Genomic DNA, 20,448 nt, shown 5'->3' with positions numbered 1-20,448 from the left:
GAGACATTACTCTTGACGACAAAGGTCCGTATAGTCAAGGCTGTGGTCTTCCCAGTGGTCATGTGTGCTTGTGAGAGCTGGACCGTAAAGAAGGTGGAGTGCCGAAGAATTGATGTCTTCGGAACTGTGGTGCTGGACAAGACTCCTTAGAGTCCCTTGGATGGCACGGAGATCAAACCAGTCAATCTTAAGAGAAATCAACCGTGAATACTCGTTGGAAGGACTGATGCTGAAGCTCTAGTATTTTGGTCATCTGATGCAAATAGCTGACTCATTGGAACAGTCCGTGATAAAGATTGAGGGCAGGAGAAGAGGGCGTCAGAGGATGAGATGGCTGGATGGCATCAGCAGTGTAATGGACATGAACTTGGTCAAACTTAAGGAAATGGTGAAGCACAGGTTGGCCTGGCCAGTGCTGCAGTCCATGGGGTCTTAAAGAATCGGGCACGACTGGGTGACTGAATAACAGCAATGTCAGTTATATCTGAGTAAAACTGGAGGGAAAAAGAGTAAGTGCAGAAATGAGATTGAGAGCTCAAAATTTCGGTACTAGAGATACTCAATGGTACTGTCCTTATACAAATATTTTTAAAAATTACATGTTTGTATTGATTTTTTTAATTTTAGGAATAGTTTTTACTTCTTTAATGTTTTACCTTTTTTTTTCCTCTTACATAAAAAATCTTGGTCCCTTACAATAAATATAATTACTTATTTTCTGTATTGCACATACAAAAATAGCTTTAAAGTAGTAATGCGGATTTTACTGCTAACAAGAAGAAGTAAAGCCTAAACTCTCTGCAGTTACGTGTGTTCTCACTGCATGTTTTGCTGACATGCACGGTTAGAATGCTGAGCGCTAACGGCGGCTCAGACAGGAAAGGACCCGCCTGCAGTGAGGAGACCCGGATTCAGCCCCCGGGTCGGGAAGACCCCCTGGAGCAGGGGACAGCAACCCACTCCAGGATTCTTGCCTGGAGGTTTGCATGGACAGTGGGGCCTGATGGGCTGCAGTCCACGGGGCCACAGAGTCAGACACTACTGAGTGACACACGCACACACAAAGTCACATGAAATTATTTTTTGTTTGTTGTCACTTTTCTAACTTCATGTACAATTAGGTTTATTTGTTTTAGTTTGTACTCGTTTGAGGGATTTAAAAGTCATATTGTTTGGAATATGAACTAATTACTTTGAAAACTCAGAATACAGAAATATGTAAAAAGAAAAAGTATAAAGGTGAAAAATTCCACCAATGGAAATATCTACTGTTAAAGATATTTGTCTAGCTAACATTTATTAAAAGCATAACATGGATTAAGATTGTTCAAAGTACTTTATATGCATTATCTTCTTTAATCTTTACAATTACTCAGTGAGGTTGTTGGTATTATTATCCCCATTTTACACATGTTAAATTGTTCAAGGGATACGTAGCTAGTAAGTGGCAGAGCTGGAATTTGAACCCTAATCTTTCTTACTCAAAAGCTTACCTTTTTAAAAATCACTGTATATTCTGTTGCCTGTCTTTGTTTTCTGTGCTTCAGTTCAGTCACTCAGTTGTGCCAGGCCTCCCTGTCCATCACCAACTCCCGGAGTTTACCCAAACTCATGTCCATCGAGTCAGTGATGCCATCCAGCCATCTCATCCTCTGTCGCCCCCTTCTCCTCCTCCCTTCAGTCTTTCCCAGCATCAGGGTCTTTTCAGATGAGTCAGCTCTCCCCATCAGGTGGCCAAAATATTGGAGTTTCAGCTTCAACATCAGTCCTTCCAATGAACACCCAGGACTGACCTCCTTTAGGATGGACTGGTTGGATCTCCTTGCAGTCCAAGGGACTCTCGAGAGTCTTCTCCAATGCCACAGTTCAAAAGCATCAATTCTTCTGCACTCAACTGTCTTTGGGTGTCCAGCTCTCACATCCACACATGACTACTGGAAAAACCATAGCCTTGACTAGATGGACCATTGTTGGCAAAATAATATCTCTGCTTTTTAGTATGCTGTCTAGGTTGGTCATAACTTTCCTTCCAAGGAGTAAGCGTCTTTTAATTTCATGGCTGCAGTCACCATCTGCAGTGACTGTGGAGCCCCAAAAAATAAAGTCTGTCACTGTTTCCACTGTTTCTCCATCTATTTCGCATTAAGTGATGGGATTGGATGCCATGATCTTAGTTTTCTGAATGTTGAGCTTTAAACCAACTTTTTCAAGAGGCTCTTTAGTTCTTCTTCACTTTCTGCCATAAGGGTGGTGTCATTTGCATATCTGAGGTTATTGATATTTCTCCTGGTAATCTTGATTCCAGCTTGTGCTTCTTCCAGCCCAGCGTTTCTCATGATGTACTCTGCATATAAGTTAAATAAGCAGGGTGACAGTATACAGCCTTGACGTACTCCTTTTCCTGTTTGGAATCAGTCTGCTGTTCCATGCCCAGTTCAACTGTTGCTTCCTGACCTGCATACAGATTTCTCAAGAGGCAGGTCAGGTGGTCTGGTATTCCCATCTCTTTCAGAATTTTCCAGTTTATTGTGATCCACATAGTCAAAGGCTTTGGCATAGTCAGTAAAGCAGAAATAGATGTTTTTCTGGAACTCTCTTGCTTTTTCAATGATCCAGCGGATGTTGGCAATTTGATCTCTGGTTCCTCTGCCTTTTCTAAATCCAGCTTGAACATCTGGAAGTTCATGGTTCACATATTGCTGAAGCCTGGCTTGGAGAATTTTGAGCATTACTTTACTAGCGTGTGAGATGAGTGCAATTGTGCAGTAGTTTGAGCATTCTTTGGCATTTCCTTTCTTTGGGATTGGAATGAAAACTGACCTTTTCCAGTCCTGTGGCCACTGCTGAGTTTTCTGTGCTTATAAACATTTAAATTTATATTTCATGCATTTGAGAGTTATTCTCTTAGCAGTGTCTTTTGAGAAGTTTTCAATTTTAATGCTGTATTTTTTCATTTACGATTTGTGCTGTGGTGTTATATCTAAGATGTTAACTAATCACAGGTGTGATTACCTAATCACAGGATGGAAAGATTTTCTATGTTCTCTTCTAGACGTTGTATGGTTTTAGATTTTACAAAGCCTGTAGTCCATTTTTAGTTAATTTTTTAATATGTGGTGTGAGCTATGAATGGAAGTTTTTTTTTTTTTTAACAGTATAGATATCTATTTGTTCCAGCACCTTTTGTTGAAAAGATTACATTTTCTCTGTTGAATTTGTTCTTGCACATTAAAAATATTTTGTCTGTGTGTATGAGGATCTGATTTTGAATTCTGTTCTATTCTTTTGATCTACTTATCTGTCTGTATGCCATCACACTATCTTGATAACTGTATAATTTTGAAATCAGGAAGTTTCCCAGTGTTATTTTGGCTGTTTAGGCCTTTCACATTTTTCTGTGAATTTTAGAATTAGCTTGTTAGACTATCTACAAAAAGCATGTTAGTGTTTTGTTTGCAGTTATATTGAATCTACAGATCAATTTGGGGAGAATCAATGCCCTAAAAATATTAAGTTAGAACTTGTGAACATGGTATATCTGTCTCTCCATCTATTTAGGTCTTTGCTATAGATTGAAAATTTGTGTATGCCAATATTTGTATGTTGAAACCTAATCCTTAATGTGGTGATATGTGGAGATTGGGTTTTTGGAAGATAATTAGGTCATGAGGAGGAACCCTCAGGAATGGGATTAGTACCCTATAAAAGAGGTCCCTTACCCCCTTCCATGACCATGTGAGGTTATAGCAAAAAGACAACTATCAACAACTGGGAAGCAGTCTGTAACCAGACACTGAATCTGCTTTTGCCTAGATCTTGAACTTCCAAAGCTTTGAGAACTGTGAAAAATGCATTCCTGTTTTTATAAGTCACCCAGTCTAAAGTATTTTGTTGTCCACTGGAAACAGTGGAAACGGTGGCTGACTTTATTTTCTTGGGCTCCAAAATCACTGCAGATGGTGATTGCAGCCATGAAATTAAAAGACGCTTGTTCCTTAGAAGAAAAGCTATGACCAACCTAGACAGCATATTAAAAAGCAGAGACATTACTTTGCTGACAAAGGTCCGTTTAGTCAAAGCTATGGTTTTTCCAGTAGTCATGTATGGATGTGAGAGTTGGACTATAAAGAAAGCTGAGCACCAAAGAATTGATGCTTTTGAACTGTGGTGTTGGAGAAGACTCTTGAGAGTCCTTTGGACTGCAAGGAGGTCCAACCAGTCCATCCTAAAGGAAATCAACCCTGAATATTTATTGGAAGGACTGATGTTGAAGCTGAAACTCCAATACTTTGGCTACCTAATGTAAAAAACTGACTCACTGGAAGAGACTCTGATGCTGGGAAGGATTGAAGACAAGAGAAGAAGGGATGACACAGGATGAGATGGTTGGGTGGCATCACCAACTCAATGGACATGAGTTTGAGCAAGCTCCGGGAGCTGGTGCTGGACAGGGAGGCCTGGTGTGCTGCAGTCCATGGGGTCGCAGAGTCGGACACAACTGAATGATTGAACTGAACTGAAACTGTACATGATGATTTTTAACATTTCAGCTTCTGAGTGTTCATTGCTGGGATATAAAATGTAATAATTAAAAAAAAAAAAAAAAAAAAAAAAAATGTAATAATTACGTATTAATCTTATGTTCTCTAATCTTGCTAAACTTGTGTTTAGTTTACTAGTTCTGTTATTCTTTTGTAGGTTCCACTAGACTTTCTACAGACCTTGCTGTCCAGAATAAGGTTTCATAGTTTTTTTTCCTATCTGGATGCCTCTTGTTTATTTTCTCCTTTTTTTTTTTTTGGTACTGGCTAGAACTTCCAATACAAGATTGAATAAAAGTGATGGAATGTGGACGTCCTTGCCTTATTTCTGAACTTAAGAGGAAAGTCTTTTCCGTTAGGTATGATGTAGACTGTAGGCTTTTTTTTTAATATATGCCCTTTATCAAGTTGAGGAAATCCCCTTCTATTCTTCGTTTACTCAGGTTTTCAGGAATGGGTGTTGAATTTTGTCAAATGAACTTTCTGTGTCTCTTGAGATAATTGTATAGTTTTTCTTTATTTGTCAATATGGTGAATTGCACTGACTAGTGTTTTTTTAGTGTTATTTATATTGAATAATTTTTGGCTCTGCTGTGTCTTCATTGCTGCTCAGGCTTTACTCTAATCGTGGTGAGCAGGGGCTTCTCATTGCGGTGGCGTCCCTTGTTGCAAGAGCAGAGCCTCTAGGGCGTGTGGGCTTCTGCTGTGGCCTGGGGGCTCAGTAGTTGTGGGTACACCAGCTTAGTTTCTCGGTGGCATGTGGGATCTTCCCGGGTCAGGGATTGAACCTGTGTCTCCTGATTTGGCAGGCAGATTCTTTACCTCTGAGCTACCAGGGAAGCCGGTGCACTGATTAAATTTTTAAAAAGATATTCAACCAATTATTTTTAATTATATTCAACCAATACATGCAACCGGTTTTGCATTCCTGGGAAAAACTCAATTTTGTCCCTATATGGTACACTTTTATATGTTGTTGGATTTGAGTTACTAAACTTTTAAGAATTTTTGCATTGATGTTTAGGAGGGATATTGTCCTATCGTTTTCTCTTGGAATGTCTTGGCTGTTTTTGTATCAAGATAATTTTTTGCCCTATAAACTGATTTGGAAATTATTCCTTCCTCCTTAATATTTTGAAACAGTGTGTTGAATAGTTGATTTCACCAGTAAAGCCAGCTGGGCCCTGAGTTTTCTTTATAAGATTTTTAACCTCAGATTCAGTTTCTTTGAAAGGTATAGGGCTATTGAGGCTATTTATTTCATTTCGGGTGAGCTTTGGTTGTTTGTGTTTTTTGTGAAATTGGTTCATTTCGCCTAAAATGCCAAACTTTTGGCATAAAATTCTGTATTGTATTCTCTTTTGGTCTTTTGAAGTTCTATAGTGATGTTCAGAAGTCTTCCATTCCTGAAATCAGGCGTTTTGTTTTCTTTTACTAAATAGCTTAGCCTGGGGTTTTATCAATTTTATTGACCTTTGCAAAGAATCAACTTTTGGCTTTATTATTTTTTCTCTTCTGTTTTTCTTAATTATTATTTAGAAAAGAATTGACATGTTTAAAATTTGAAATCAGTGGTATTCTGATTTTTAATATGGGTCCAGGCACTGATGGTTTCATTGTGCTCTAGGTAGCTTTCCAGACCACTGTTCTTGCTTACAGTGTTGTCAGTGTTTCTAATTTTTGTGAAAATAATATACAGTAGTTGCATTATAGGTAAGTTAACTAGCTTGTACATAGTTGGATAATTTGTACACTATGTTGATAGAGGTCATAATATTATTGTATTAGGGAATGAGGATTTTTACAACTTACGTTTATATCTGCCTTAGAAATAGTTCTGTGTTATATAAATGCCGCAAATTAAGCAAATTCTTTATGTTTGGAATTTCCTAAATATACTTTTAACAGAAGCTTCCGTTTCTGTAGTACAGCAAACCAATATGTCATATTTGTGACTTTGTAGTTGGAAATTTCAGTTAGACACTGGGATGTTATATTTAAGCAACTTGGGTCCAGTAACCTGGTAGGATTTGTATTTCTATTCAACATGGATATGAAAAGGTAATATTAATATTTTGCTAATGTACAAAGTTCACTTTGTTGACACTTTTATCTGCTGTGATTTTATTTTTTACCCTAAAATAAAATATGCCAGTATTCTCATTCTTTTTATGACTTTTAAAAAATTATGTGATGGTGAGAGGAGAAACTTAATGGGATACTTTTACACTCTTTGGAGGGTGGTAGAGCTTTGGTTATTTTTGAGAGGAGTTTCAAAAGATTTAGTACATATGTATGCTAAAATTATATCTACCTTTTAAAAAAAATCTTTCACCTTTAGAGGGTTTACTATTTGATTTTCAGGGACTCACAAGTCAATGTAGACATGAATGTACCTTCAGCTTTAGAAGCTACCTTATCACAGTTGCCAATAATTTTGTTATCTTAATTGCTGCATGCAGTAATCTGAAGCAAAATATGTTAGTTGACAATTTTCAAAGGATGAGGAGCCTTTGTTGATTTTGTTTCCTAGACTTGAAACACTGTTATCTTTTCCATAACAGTTCCTCACTTGTGTGTTCCCATTTTCTAAAAGGCTTATCTTTTATACTTTTTCTTTTTGGAATTCAGGCTGAAAATTGGTCTTTGAACAGAGGGAGTAAATTTTTTCATGTTAATTGTGATTAAAAATATATTTAGTTTTATTCTTATTCTACATTTTCTGTTTTCCTTCCTTTTTTCTTGTTTTTCAAAATCATTATTCCTTTTGATGAATTTTCTATATTTGACTTCTTTAGTTACTTTAAAGTTGCTTATCTTACTCCTTTTTTCCTGTTGGTTGTTGTTAAAATTTTTATATGTAATTTTTAATACGTTAAATCTATGTGTGCTGCGTATGTGATCTCTACAATAAGACAAGTTTGTTTTACTTCTTCCTTTCCCAGATTTCTCCCATTTTAGGTCATCTCAGATTTCAGTTCCAGATCTATTACTTTTATGTTGGGAGTTACCTTGGACTAGATATATTTTACTGATTTATCTGCCCACTGCTTTTTCTTTCTTTCTAAAAAATATTTATTAGTCTGCATCAGGTCTTAGTTGTGGCACTCGGGATCTTTCATTGCAGTACATGGACTCTAGTTGTGGTGTGAGGGCTCCAGAGCTTGCAATCTCAGAATTCAAGGCTTAGCTGCTCTTTGGCCTGTGGGATCTTAGTTTCCTGAACAGAGATGGAACCTGTGTCCCCTGGATTACAAGGTGAATTCTTAACCATCTTTTCACCAGGGAAGTCCCTGCCCACTGCCTTTTCTGATGTTCCACATTTCACCTACTTTAGATTAATTTTATGCTTTGCTGAATTACTTATCTGGATTCTTCTTTTTTCAGGGAGAAATCAATGAATAGTGAATTTTCAGTCTTTGGATGTTGAAATGTTTTCATTTTGCCAACTCATTTGGATACTAGGATTCTAATTTTAGAACTATATTTTATTTATTATTTATTTTATTTATTTTTGACTGTGCTGGATCTCTGTTGCTGTGCAGGGCTTTCTCTAGTTGGGGTGAGAGGGAGCTACTCTCTAGTTGCGGTGTGTGGGCTTCTCCTTGCAGTGGCTTCTCGTTGCAGAGCGTGGGCTCTAGAGCACCAGCTCAGTGGTTGTGGCACAGGTGCACATTCCACAGGATGGCCCCTGGCGTGTGGGGTCTTCCTGGAGCAGGGATTGAACCTGTCTCCTGCATTGACAGGTGGAGTCTTAACTACTGAATCACCAGGGAAATCCTTAGAACTATTCTTAATTAGGTTTTTTGAAGATAATAGCTGCATACTTTTATAGCCTCAGCTGTTGATAGTGAAAGTTCTTGAGGCTAGTCTTACTTTCCTTTGAAGATAACCATAGTCTATCTGGAAGCTATTTTTTAACTCAGATTTTAAAAAATCTGGTGACGATCTAAATTTTTATGATGTGTCTAGATTTCAGTTTTTATGAGTGCATTTTTCTTGGTACGCACCTCTTGAATTGGAAGAGGTGAGTACCGGCTGTTAGAGGTTTTATTTCTCTTTTTCATTATTTCAGTTCTATCCTGAGAAAGTCTTGTTAGACAGATTTGGGAACTGCTTAAAACCATTGATCCTGAGCTTGAAACACTTTGATTGTGGTAGTTTTTTCTACCTTCTGTCCTCTTGTGTATTTAGGGCTGCATTTTTAAAAATAGCTTTGTTAGGATATAGTTCATACACCACGAAATTCATTCATTAAAAGTGTACAGTTCAGTGGTTTTTAGTATTTTCACAGTGTGGTAAAACCACCACTGCAGTCTGTTGAAAATGTTCCAGAGAGTTTTCAATACCCTAAAAAGAAACCTCATGCCTATTAACATTCATTCCCTATTACTCTCTTCCCACAGCCCCTTGCAGCCAGTAATTTACTTTGTTTGTGGATTTGCCTATTTTAGATATTTCACATAAATGAAAACGTAATATGTAGTCTTCTTTGACTTACTTCTTACATTCAGCATGTTTTCTCTGTTTAACCATGCCGTAGTATTTCTTTATTGCCAAATAATATTCCATTGTGTGGGTATATCATATTATTTATCCATTCATCAGTTGATGGACAGTTGGGTTGTTTTCACTTTGTCTGTGTGGGTGTATGTTTTAATTTCTCTTGAGGATTATATTTAACATCTTAAATTTTTAACAGTCTAGTTTGAACTGATAACCCACTTCAGTATCTTATGGAGACTGTACTCCTTCCTATATGGTTCCATCCTATCCCTTTTAAATGTTGTTGTCACAGACTGCAACTTTATATACAACATGAGTGAACCTAGAGGACATTATGGTAAGTAAAATAAACCAGACATGGAAAGACAGTAACATAGATTTATAATAATTCTTGTGCATTAAAAAAAATTCTGTACAAGAAAAAAGAGGAGTTGGAAACCAAAAAAGGTATTAGCCTATGTATCCTTAGCAAAGATCTTTATTTCTTCTTAGAGTTTTGAGTTAGTGTAGTATTCTGCCATTTCAGCCTGAAGCGTTTTTAACATATCTTATAGTAGGCCAGGTCCACTGGCAAGAAACTCCTTCAGGTTTATATATCTGAGAATATTTCAATTTCTCCCTCATTTCTGAAGGACAGTTTTTGCCAGATACAGTATTCTTGGTTGACAGTGTTTTGTTTTATTTTGCAATTTAAATATGTCATCCTGCTGTCTTCTGTCCTTCATAATTTCTTATTAGAAATTGGCTATTCATCTTATTGAGGCTCTCTTGTAAATGATGAGTTCCTTCTCTTGGTTTTAAAGAGTCATTCAGCAGTTTGGTTATAATGTGTTTGGATTTGAATCTCTTTGAGTTTATTCTCCTTGGAGTTCATTGAGCTGCTTGGATTTGTAGGTTGATGTTTTCATCACATCTGGGAAGATTTTGGCCATTATATTTTTAGATAGTCTTTCCGTCGTCCTTTCTCTTCTGAGACTCCTGTAAAGGGATGTTGTTATGCTTAAAGACATCCCACAGGTTCTTTAGACTCTGTTTGCTTTTCTTTATTCTTTTTCCTTTCTTTATAGACATTGCTCTATCTTAAGTTTGCTTATTCTTCCTTTTGCCTGTTCACATCTACGCTTGTACCCATCTAGTGAACTTTTTGTTTCAGTTACTGAATTTTTCAGCTCCAGAATAAAAATTACCTAAGTATAGAAAACAGAACATCAAAGCTTTCTTTTTACTTTCTCCCAGAACTGACCACTGTTAACAGTTCGGTATGAATCCTTCCTGATTAAAAAACCGTGCAAATATATGTGCTTATTGAGTTTAAGTTTTTTTATTTTGATACAATTTCTGATTCACCAGAATACTCTCAATAATAGTACAAAGAGTTCCTGTATACCTTCTACTGAGATACTGAAGTGTTTCATATTTTTTATCTTCATTTATTCTCCTCCTGTGTCATCTATCTGTCCTCTGTTTGTATTTACATTATACATCCTATCTTTTTCATGATTGCTTGAAATATAGCAGGCATGATACCCTATTACTACTTTACAGTGTGTGCTTTCTAAAAATAAGAATGTTCTCTTACGTAGCCACATATTAATGATCAAAATCAGGAAATTAACTGTTATTGAGTCACCCATTGCCCAGCAATATTCTCAGCAACAGAAAAGCATCTTAGATCATGTAGTACATTTAGTGATTTTGTCACTTAAATTGACTTTATTTAATCTGAAACTGTTTTTTAGTCTTGGTCTCATGATTTTGATGTATTTGTAGAGTACAGATCATTTATAGACTGTCCTTCAAGATCAGTTTGTTTTGATACTTCTTCATGATTAGATTCAGGTTGTTTGATACCCTCTCATGATAGATTAAATTTTGGCAGGAATACTGCAGAATTGATGTGTTTTCAGTATATCATATATGGAGGCGTCAGTTTGTCTTGTTACTGGTGGTGTTATTAATCAGTTTTGGTCACTTGGTTAAAGTGGTGTCTGCCAAGAGAAAGTTACTGTTTTCTCCACTATAATTAATAAAAAAATATATTGGGGGGAGATACTTTGAGACCACATACATATGCTGTTACTCTTGTGGAACTTGAACCCACTAGTTTTAGCATTTGCTGAAACTATAGATTATTGATAATGATGGTTGCCAATTATGAGTTAGGTTTAATGCGTAGTTTTAGAAAATTAAAGTTAGAAAATTTATAAAATTAAAATGTGATTATTTGCAGCCTCTGTCATTTCACACTATGGCAGTAACATCTTTTTGTTTTAGTTCTTTATTTTATAATGTTCTAAACTTATAAATGTAGATCTAACTGTAACAGCTGTTAATCTTTTTTGTTCCTTTTTTAAATTTTTTATTTTTTTGTTCCTTTTTTAAAAAATAAATTTCAGGTGTGCAGTATAGTAATTCACAAATTTTAGAAATTATACTGCATTTTTAGTTACTATAATGATTTTTTTTTTTATTCTTTCATTTAATCTTTATTTTAGTAATTGAGTGGGAGTATTTTTTCAACTAAAATAAAAATCTGGACCAAAGTTAGCTGAAATGGAAAACTGAAATATATGACCCATCTGTAACCCTATAAAAACTGTTTTTAACTGCAGGCTTTACAATAATTTATAATAATTTTCTTCTTCACCAGGTAGAAAGAGAACACTGCCTTTGCAAATAGCAAAACTAAACCTTCACAACATTGTACATTTACAGTGTAAATGTACATTCCCCTTAAAATATTAACAATACCATGCAAATTTAAGAGCAGCAGTACTTTTATTGGACAGAACTTTATAATTTACAAAAATGACTTCCATTTTCATGGCACTTTTTAAAAGAGGATTTAATAAAATTAAAACACTGAAAAAAAAAAATTAAAACACTGAACAGCTCTTCCTCTGGGAAGAAGAATGTGACAAGGGCTCCGTTTTGAAAGGACCACATTCACTCCAGGGGTCTGGCTGCAATCGCCCTCCTTCCTCCTCAGCAGCATCTTCCGGAATAAGAAAGAAGACACTGTGCGGTCCTAATCTTCAGCTGAAGATTTCAGAGTCCCCAGGAAACCTTCATCTGCAGCAACCAGCTCAGTTAATCCCATTTAGAGGTTTTCCGCCTCATATAACTGTGTCCCTCACTATCAATAGCTTCATAGAGGTCCTTCTTATTCTCCTGCGTCGCATGTAGGTAACCGATATAAGCCACGCAAAGCGAAAGGGTTATCAATCCGAAAGCCATTACAGGTTTGTTAGGTTTAATGAAGAGCTCTGGATTCACAGCTCGAAATAAGGCTGTGGTGCGGACCCCTCTGAGCCCTGCGTTTCCCGGGTCTTTCTTCTTGGGCGGCTCCTGTTTAAAGGCTGGAGGCTCGGGTGCTGAAGACATCTTGACTGATGATGATTTAATACCTGTCGCGGGGTCACCTCCCCTCCCCGCCGCCGCATCTAGTTACTATAATGATTTTGTTTCATGTTCATGTCCTCTTCAGAGTCATTTTGGAACAAATCCCAGATGTAGCTTTCTAATTGTAAATATATTTTGGGGTATCTCTGAAAGATAGGAATTAAAGAAAAAAAACTGATACCATTATCCTACCTTAAATTTAACTTATTATTTAGTATGTCTAGTGGGTGTTCATATTTTCTCAATTGTTTTGTCTTTTTTTCTCAATTTATTTGGATTGGGATCTGGTATCCAAATAAATCTGTATATTGTGACTGCTTTAGATTTATCTCTTACGCTCTTTTTTTTAACTTATAGATTCCCTCCTTTCTATTTTCCCTTTTTCTTTTTCCTCCTTTGAAATTTTGTGTTGAAGTCAGCACTAATTTCTCCTGAAAAATATCCTACAGGCAGGAATCTGCTGTTTAGTTCAGTTTACTGCTGTTTTAATTAGAAATTAGTGATAAGTATGTGTGGGCTCAGACAGTAAAGAATCTGCAGTGCAGGAGACCCAGGTGCGATCCCTGGGTCGGGAAGATTCCCTGGAGGAGGGTATGGCCACCTACTGCAGTAGTCTTGCCTGGAGAATCCCATGGACAGAGGAGCCTGGCGGGGCTACAGTCCACGGGGTCTCGAAGAGTTGGACACGACTGAAACAACTTAGCACCCATGCCTAGGTTTCTTTCTTATTTTCTTGTTTTTCTCCTTCCCTGGTCAAGTTTTGGTGTCAGTATTATGCTAATCTTATATAATAGCTTGGAAATTTGGCAACATTCAGTACTTACTGAGCACTACTCACAGGCAGTATGTTTGGTGAAATAGTGAACAAAACCAAAGTGGTTCTTGTACTTGCAGTGCTTAAAGCCTAGGGGAGAAAGCTAGGCAATAAATAAATCCTGTATAAAACTAAACTGCAAAAAAAAAAAAAAAACTAAACTGCAAAGCTGTGTTTGTCTGCTTCCATTTTTTGCATTAGGATAATTTAAGGATAATTTATGTGTTGGAATAATTATTTTCTTAAAGACTTGATAGAACTTTAAATAAAATTATTCTGGTACTTATATTTACAGAAAGGTGTTTTATTTGCCTGTGAAATTACTTAGCAACCCTAACCTTCTAACCTCAGATCCTTGATATTCTATGACATTGTGCCATCTTTATTTGTTCCCTGTTACTGCACAGTGTTCGCCTGAGGGTATGAGTTCTTAAGTTTAGGGAACAAAGCTCTGTTATTTCTTTGTTTCTATGGGAAAAAAATCATTCAGATTTCACATGACTGGGACAGTCAGAATGATGTAACCCACTGAGTGTGAAGACTGCCGAAAGGACAGAGAAGTTATGTCTGTGATTACTTCTTTCAGCTCAGATTAATAGCGTCTGGTATGATAATTAGCTTCTTTGTATTTTACATTAACCAGTTATTTTGTGTTGGCTTCTTGTAGAGTGAAATAGTATTATTAGTGTCAAATAATAACCAGTTTCTCCTTCAGAAAAACATGGGTGTGGACTCTGTACACTTACTGAGTCATAGACTCAACAAGTGATTACATGTTTTTATGTGCCCTCATAAGTAAGAATGTGAAGTCTTCTGGTATCTTTCTTACATATATGTATATGCTGTGTATGCTTAGTCGCTCAGCCGTGTCCAACTCTTTTCGACCCCATGGACTGTAACCTGCCAGGCTCTTCTGTCCGGGGGTATTCTCCAGGCAAGAATACTGGAGTGGGTTGCCATGCCCTCCTCCAGGGGCTCTTCCCCACCCAGGGATCAAACACAGGTCTCCGGGGTTGCAGGAGGATTCTTTACTGATTGAGCCACCAGGGAAGCCCAAGCCTGGAGTGGGTAGTTTATCTCCAGAGGATCTTCCCGACCTAGGGGTTGAACTGGGGTCTTCTGTGTTGCAGATTCTTTACTGTCAGATTTTCCTTTACTGGCAAATTCTTTACCATCTGAGTCACCAGGAAAGCCCCTTATATATATATGCTATAAAGATGACTGAAGTACAAAGTTATAAAAGTATGTGTCTGGACCCTTAAAGGTTTTGAAAAGATTGTCAGAGATCATTTACTCCAGGCGTCTCTTTTTACAGAAGAAGCCCTGAATTTTTTTTTCCTTCTTTCTTTCAGAAGTTTTGACTGATTCCAAACCATCCCAAATTGATGAAAGAAATGAGACTAGAACCCAAGTTTATTTTATTTATTTATTTATTTTTGGCTATGCTGGGTCTTTGTTGCTGTGCACAGGCTTTTTCTAGCTGTGGCATGTGGAGGCTACTCTGTAGTTGCAGTGCATGAGCTTCTCACTGCGGCAGCTTCTCTTGTCGCAAAGCACGGGCTCTGTGGTGTGCGGACTTTGGTGGTTGTGGCGCATGGGCTCAGTAGTTGCAGAGCATATGCTCAGTTGCTCTGTGGCATGTGGAATCTTCCCGGGCCAGGGACTGAACCCATGTATGCCCTGTGTTGGCAGGCAGAGTCTTAACCATTGGACCACCAGGGAGGTCCCAGATGATATTTTGGTTCAACAATTTCTTGAAATTATTTTTTTTCCAGTTAATTTTTATTCATAGTTTAAAATATTTAATTGGATAGGTTTGTGGCTGTATTTCCTCTTGGGATATTGTACTCTTTACTCACAACTCTAAAATTACATAGAGGAAAACATTTTAAGTGAATTTAATGAATTGGCTAAGACATTGACTTGAAATTTTTAATTGACTAATGATTTATGTTATGACTTCCAATACTAAGTTTTAGCTAGTCAGTACATTCCTCTTCTTACATATGTTAGTCTCATAGGCCTAATAATTTCTGACTATTTATTGGTTAACTGTAGGAAATCATTGTTTAACTTTTTGATTTTAAGGGCGTTTTGTCTGGTTTCATTACCAAATTACTTATTAGTGATATAGAATTATCATATTTTCAGAAAGTTTGAGAGGGCAAGAAGCTATGAAAAGCCACCTCTGCTAAAGATTAGGTGCTGTGCTAGATGTTTGGAGGATTAAGAGGCATCCAGAGTCCAGGAAAATCCTTGTTTGGATTTTTCTTGACCCATTTTGGAATTAGGTAGAGTTCTTAATTGCAGTTCTGATAACATCAGATTGGGTTGGTTATTTGTCTTGACAGTACTGTATTATCTTTTTAGTTACTGCCTTTTTTTTTTTTTTTTTAACCGCATGGCATGCATATGGAATCTTCTTTGCCGAACCAGGGATTCAACGTGCATTCCCTGCATTGGACACACAGAGTCTTAACCACTGGACTGCCAAAGAAGTCTCTACTTGCTGCTTTTTGAATTTTAGAAAGCTCATGTTTAACTCTAATTGGTGTTTATTAAGCTGTGTGAAATGACCTTTGCACTGAATCACTAGTTGCTTTGCTTTTTCTTTAATTTTTAATTGGAGGATAATTGCTTTACAATGTTGTGTTGGTTTTTGCCATACTTCAAACAACGTGAATCAGCTATAAGTATGCATATATCCCTCCCTCTTAAACCTCCCTCCCACTCCACTATTTGTTTTTCTTAAAGTCTTTAGTATACTATGTGATCAGTAGCTTTGGTGAAAACTTCAATTGTAAGAGAAATTAGTGAAAAACCTTGTACAGTCAACAACTTGCCTTTAAAAATAACCTTTGTTTTTGAAGTTTTTCATGAAGCAGGCATTCTGTTGCACTTTAAGCCTCAGAAAGTTATTTTTGCCTGTTAGCTTTCTGTATAGAGTGAAAATAGGATTTATATATTTGGGCAGTTGTGTACTGATACGGTACTTTTGTCTGGAATTTGGTATGGAACTGTGAGATGAGCATCCAACTTTACTTTTTTCTAGGTAGCTAATTGTCTCATCACTTGACAGATTTTAAATGGCACTTTAAATGTCTATATTAGGATATTTTTCGGGATTTCTACTCTTTTCCATTGGTCTGTTTATGTGCCAGTACAGGACAGCTTTAAGTGTTGTTTCTTGTAATAAGTATTTTAATATCTGATAGGCTGTTCTCCATTTATTATTTTCTTTGAAATTTTCTTGGCTATTGTTAATTGATATTTTCATATGATCTTTAGAATCATCTTGTTATAAAAACAAAAACAAGATTCCAGTTTTAATTTGCATCATGCCAAATTAATACAGCAACTTAGGGAAGAATTGATCTTAGTGATGTTGTATGTTTTAGCCAAGATTATCATTTTTTTTTTTTTTGCAATTGTCTAAGTCTTTTTTTGTGTCTTAATAGCTTTAGTTTTTTTCCTTTTGTTGTTGTTGTTCAGTTGCTAAGTCGTGTCCGACTCTTTGCGACCCCATGGACTGCAGCACACCAGGCTTCCCTGTCCTTCACTAACTCCTGGAGTTTGCTCAAACTCATGTCCATTGATCTGGTGATGCAATTCATCCATCTCATCCTCTGTCATCCCCTTCTCCTCCTGCCCTCCATCTTTCCCAGCATCAGGGTCTTTTTCAGTGAATCAGCTCTTCATATCAGGTGGCCAAAGTATTGTAGCTTCAGCTTCAGCATCAGTCCTTCCAATGAATATTCAGGGTTGATTTCCTTTAGGATTGACATGTTTGATATCCTTGCTGTCCATGGGATTTTCAGGAGTCTTCTCTAGCACCACAGTTTGAGAGCATCAATTCTTCGGCACTCAGCACTTCTTTAAGGTCCAACTCTCACATCTGAACATAACTATTGGAAAAACCATAGCTTTTATTATACAGAGTTTGTTGGCAAAGTGACGTCTTTGCTTTTTATATGCTGTCTGTGTTTGTCATAGCCTTTCTTCCAAGGAGCAAGCGTCTTTTAATTCCATGGTTGCAGTCAGCATCCACAGTGATTTGGGAGCCCAAGAAAATAAAATCTGCCACCATTTCCATTTTTTCCCCATCTTTTTTCCATGAAGTAATGGGACCAGATGCCATGATCTTAGTTTTTTGAATGTTGAGTTTTAAGCCAGCTTTTTCACTCTTTTTCACCTTCATCGAGAGGCTCGTTCGTCTTCGCTTTCTGCCATTTCGGTGGTATCATTTGCATGTCTGAGATTGTTGCTATTTCTTCAACCAGTCTTGATTCCAGCTTGTTACGTTCTCTGCATATAAGATAATAAGCAGGGTACAATATACAACCTTGACATACTTCTTTCCAATCTTGAACCAGTCCGTTTTTCTATGTACAGTTCTAACTGCTGCTTCTTGACTTGCATTCAGGTCTCTCAGGAGGCAGGTTAGATGATCTGGTATTCCCATCTCTTTAAGAATTTTCCGCAGTTTGTTGTCTTATCTCCTATGGTACATCTTGCTTCCATTGTACTTCTTATCTGATCATTGTATATATGAAGGCTATTCGTTTCAGAATATTAATTTTGTATCCAGTAACACCTTTTTGTATTCTCTTATGTTTGTAGTAGTTTTTCAGTTTTTGGACCTCCTTGGGAAAGTCTGTCTTCTGACTTTTATACCTTTTATTCCTTTTATCTAATGTTAAATAAAGCAGTTGTGATAGTGGACTTGTCTTGTACCTATGCTTAGTAGAATCTTTGTATAGTTTCCCCATTAGTTAGTATTCTTTGGCTTTGGTATTGGGTGAGATGATTTTTGTTACTATTTTTAATGTTACGTTAAGGAGATGGCTATATGATTTTTCTTTTTAGATATATTAATATATGGCAAATTATATCAACAGATTCCTAATGTTGAACTGTCCTGTATTCATAGCATAAATCCCACTTGGACATGATGTTTTCCTGTAAATTCTCATTTTTTGAGGATTTTTTAATCTGTATTTATACATGAGATTTTTCTGTAGTTTTTTCTTTTATGGAATCAGTAGTCCTACTGTTTTTTAAAAAAATATATACATGTATTTATTTATTTGACTGCACTTGTTCTTAGTTGTAGCATGTGGGATCTTGATCTTCATTGCAGCATGTGAGATCTTCAGTTTTGGTGTGTGGGAGCTAGTCCTCTGACCTGGGCCCCCTACATTGGTGAGCATGGAGTCTTAGCCACTGGACCACCAGTGAAGTCCCAGTAGTCTCACTTCTAAAACAAATTAGAAACTTTTCTGTTTTCGAACCGTTAAAATCATTGGACTAAGGTTTCTTTTCGGTGGCAAGAGTGCTTTGATAATTTTCAATTTCTTCTTTGGTTATATGTTAAGATTTTTGCCTCTTCTGTGGTCAGTTTTGATAATTAATATTTTTTTAGAAGATCATCTATTTTATCTGGGTTCTCAAATGTATTTGAAAGCAGGTGAACAAAGCAATGATTTGGGATTATTTTAATTTCCTCTGTTTTCTATACATATTCCCCCCCATCCCCCATTAAAATTACATTAGCTAGATGGTTTTAATTTCCAAAGAATCAGCTCTTGGGTTTATTTAGTTGATCTGTTTTTCTGAGTTTTTTTTTTTTTTTTTCTGAGTTTTAATTGATTATTTTCTGCCCATGTCTTTGCTGTTTTCACTCTTGTGTTTTCCCTAAGTTCTCATGCTGTGAATTTTCCCCAAGTATGCTGTGTGCTGTAGATGTTCCTGAGTACCACTTTAGCCTCATATTGTGTGTAGGTTCTCAACTGTAGTATTTTCTTTTTTTTTTCCAACTGTAGTATTTTCATTGTTGTTATCTTCTGTGTTTTATTTTTGGTTGCCCTTTTATTGGCTGTGCCACATGGCTTGTAAGATCCTAGTTCCCTGACCAGGGCTGGAACCTGGGCCCCCAGCAGTGGAAGCATGGAGTCCTAACCATGGGACTGCTAGGGAATTCCCTTCTGGGTCCCTCTTTGAGCCATGATTTCTTAAGAGACAGTTAGAAATTCAGGCAGTAGGGCTTCTTTATTTTCTGATGTAATTTATAATTTTTTTCCCTTTTGACTATTGGCTGTACTACTGTTGACTTTTGAAATTCATTGGAATTTTCTTTGTGGCCTAATAATTACTCAGGTTTTTTGTAAAATGTTCCGTGGATACTTAAAAAGGTATATTCTACTTTTGACATAATATGTTAGATTTATCTTACAAATTATGTATTTCTACCTAGTTATTTTTTTCTTATAGTTTGTGCTTTATGAGTGGTGATGCTGTGTTGTTTGAGGCATTTTGTAAAGCTGGCTCATCATGGATTGCATTCCTTTTTTTTTTTTTTATTTTTTGGTTTTCATCTTTGTTTATAGCTAGACAGAGAGAAGCCTGACCACAGAACAGAAGCAGAATTTGAGTCTCTAGTCCTGGGCCCTTTGGGGGCTGTAGGTCGCCCAGGTGGCCCTCGGGGGGAGCACTTTAGAACATGTCTCCTTTGCCTTCTATTTGTATGAAGAGGGATTTGGACCACCTGTGTGTGTTTGCTGGGTCCTCCCCCTCAAAAAAAGTAAAAAAGGAAATGTTTAATAATTCTTTGTTCAGGAAGAGCCCAGGCTGTTCTTCACAGAATGTGTATACAGCAAGGGTCTGGTTTTAGCTCAAGGCCTGTCTGCTGTCAGGATCCAGGCAATTCTGGGCAGGAATGGCTCAGGCTGGTAGCTGAGGCCCTCCAGGGATCCACTAACAGCTCAGCAGAGGAGCCAGACCACAGACAGGAGAGAAGCTGGGAGGAGGCCACAGTGTCTGCAGCCCCGAGGAAAAGGAGCCACACTGAAGGGCCTATGTTTACTCCAGTTCTGTGATGTCAGGGGCCAGAGGCAGCTCTGCGTGGCTGCTTCCTGTGACCAGGACCTCAGCGATGAGGTGCGGTTCCCTTTGCTTCACTCTGCCACTCCCCCTGATGCTTGCCACCGCTGCTCCCCACCATGGTCAGGCTGCACTGCAACCTCTGTCCTCTGTCTTTGCTGTCCACCTCTGGATCAGGTGTTAAATCAGTCTGCCCTCACTGAGGCCTCCCCTGCTATCTGTCATGAATTCCATTCTTTATTTGTCAGTAAAGTAAAACACCTATATTATACCTCTGTGAAGTCTGTTACCCAGAACCATTTGTGT

At 37.3% G+C, this 20,448-nt stretch overlaps 2 protein-coding genes across 4 annotated transcripts in view; one reads left to right on the top strand and one right to left on the bottom strand.

Moving 5' to 3' along the window:
- UBAP1 (ubiquitin associated protein 1) overlaps positions 1–20,448 on the top strand; it is a 67,150-nt gene that overhangs the window by 13,342 nt on the left and 33,360 nt on the right. The gene's annotated exons all lie outside the window — the stretch shown is intronic.
- Positions 11,991–12,486, bottom strand: LOC122709938 (small integral membrane protein 8). Its single transcript, XM_043927306.1, has one exon. It carries the CDS (start codon positions 12,429–12,431, stop codon positions 12,138–12,140), a length of 294 nt encoding a protein of 97 aa, XP_043783241.1. The 5' UTR covers positions 12,432–12,486; the 3' UTR covers positions 11,991–12,137.

This window comes from Cervus elaphus, chromosome 16 (assembly GCF_910594005.1).
Source record: "Cervus elaphus chromosome 16, mCerEla1.1, whole genome shotgun sequence".
Classification (NCBI taxonomy): domain Eukaryota; kingdom Metazoa; phylum Chordata; class Mammalia; order Artiodactyla; family Cervidae; genus Cervus; species Cervus elaphus.
The sequence above is the reverse complement of the archived record's forward strand: the minus strand, read 5'-3'. Positions and strand labels throughout refer to the sequence as shown.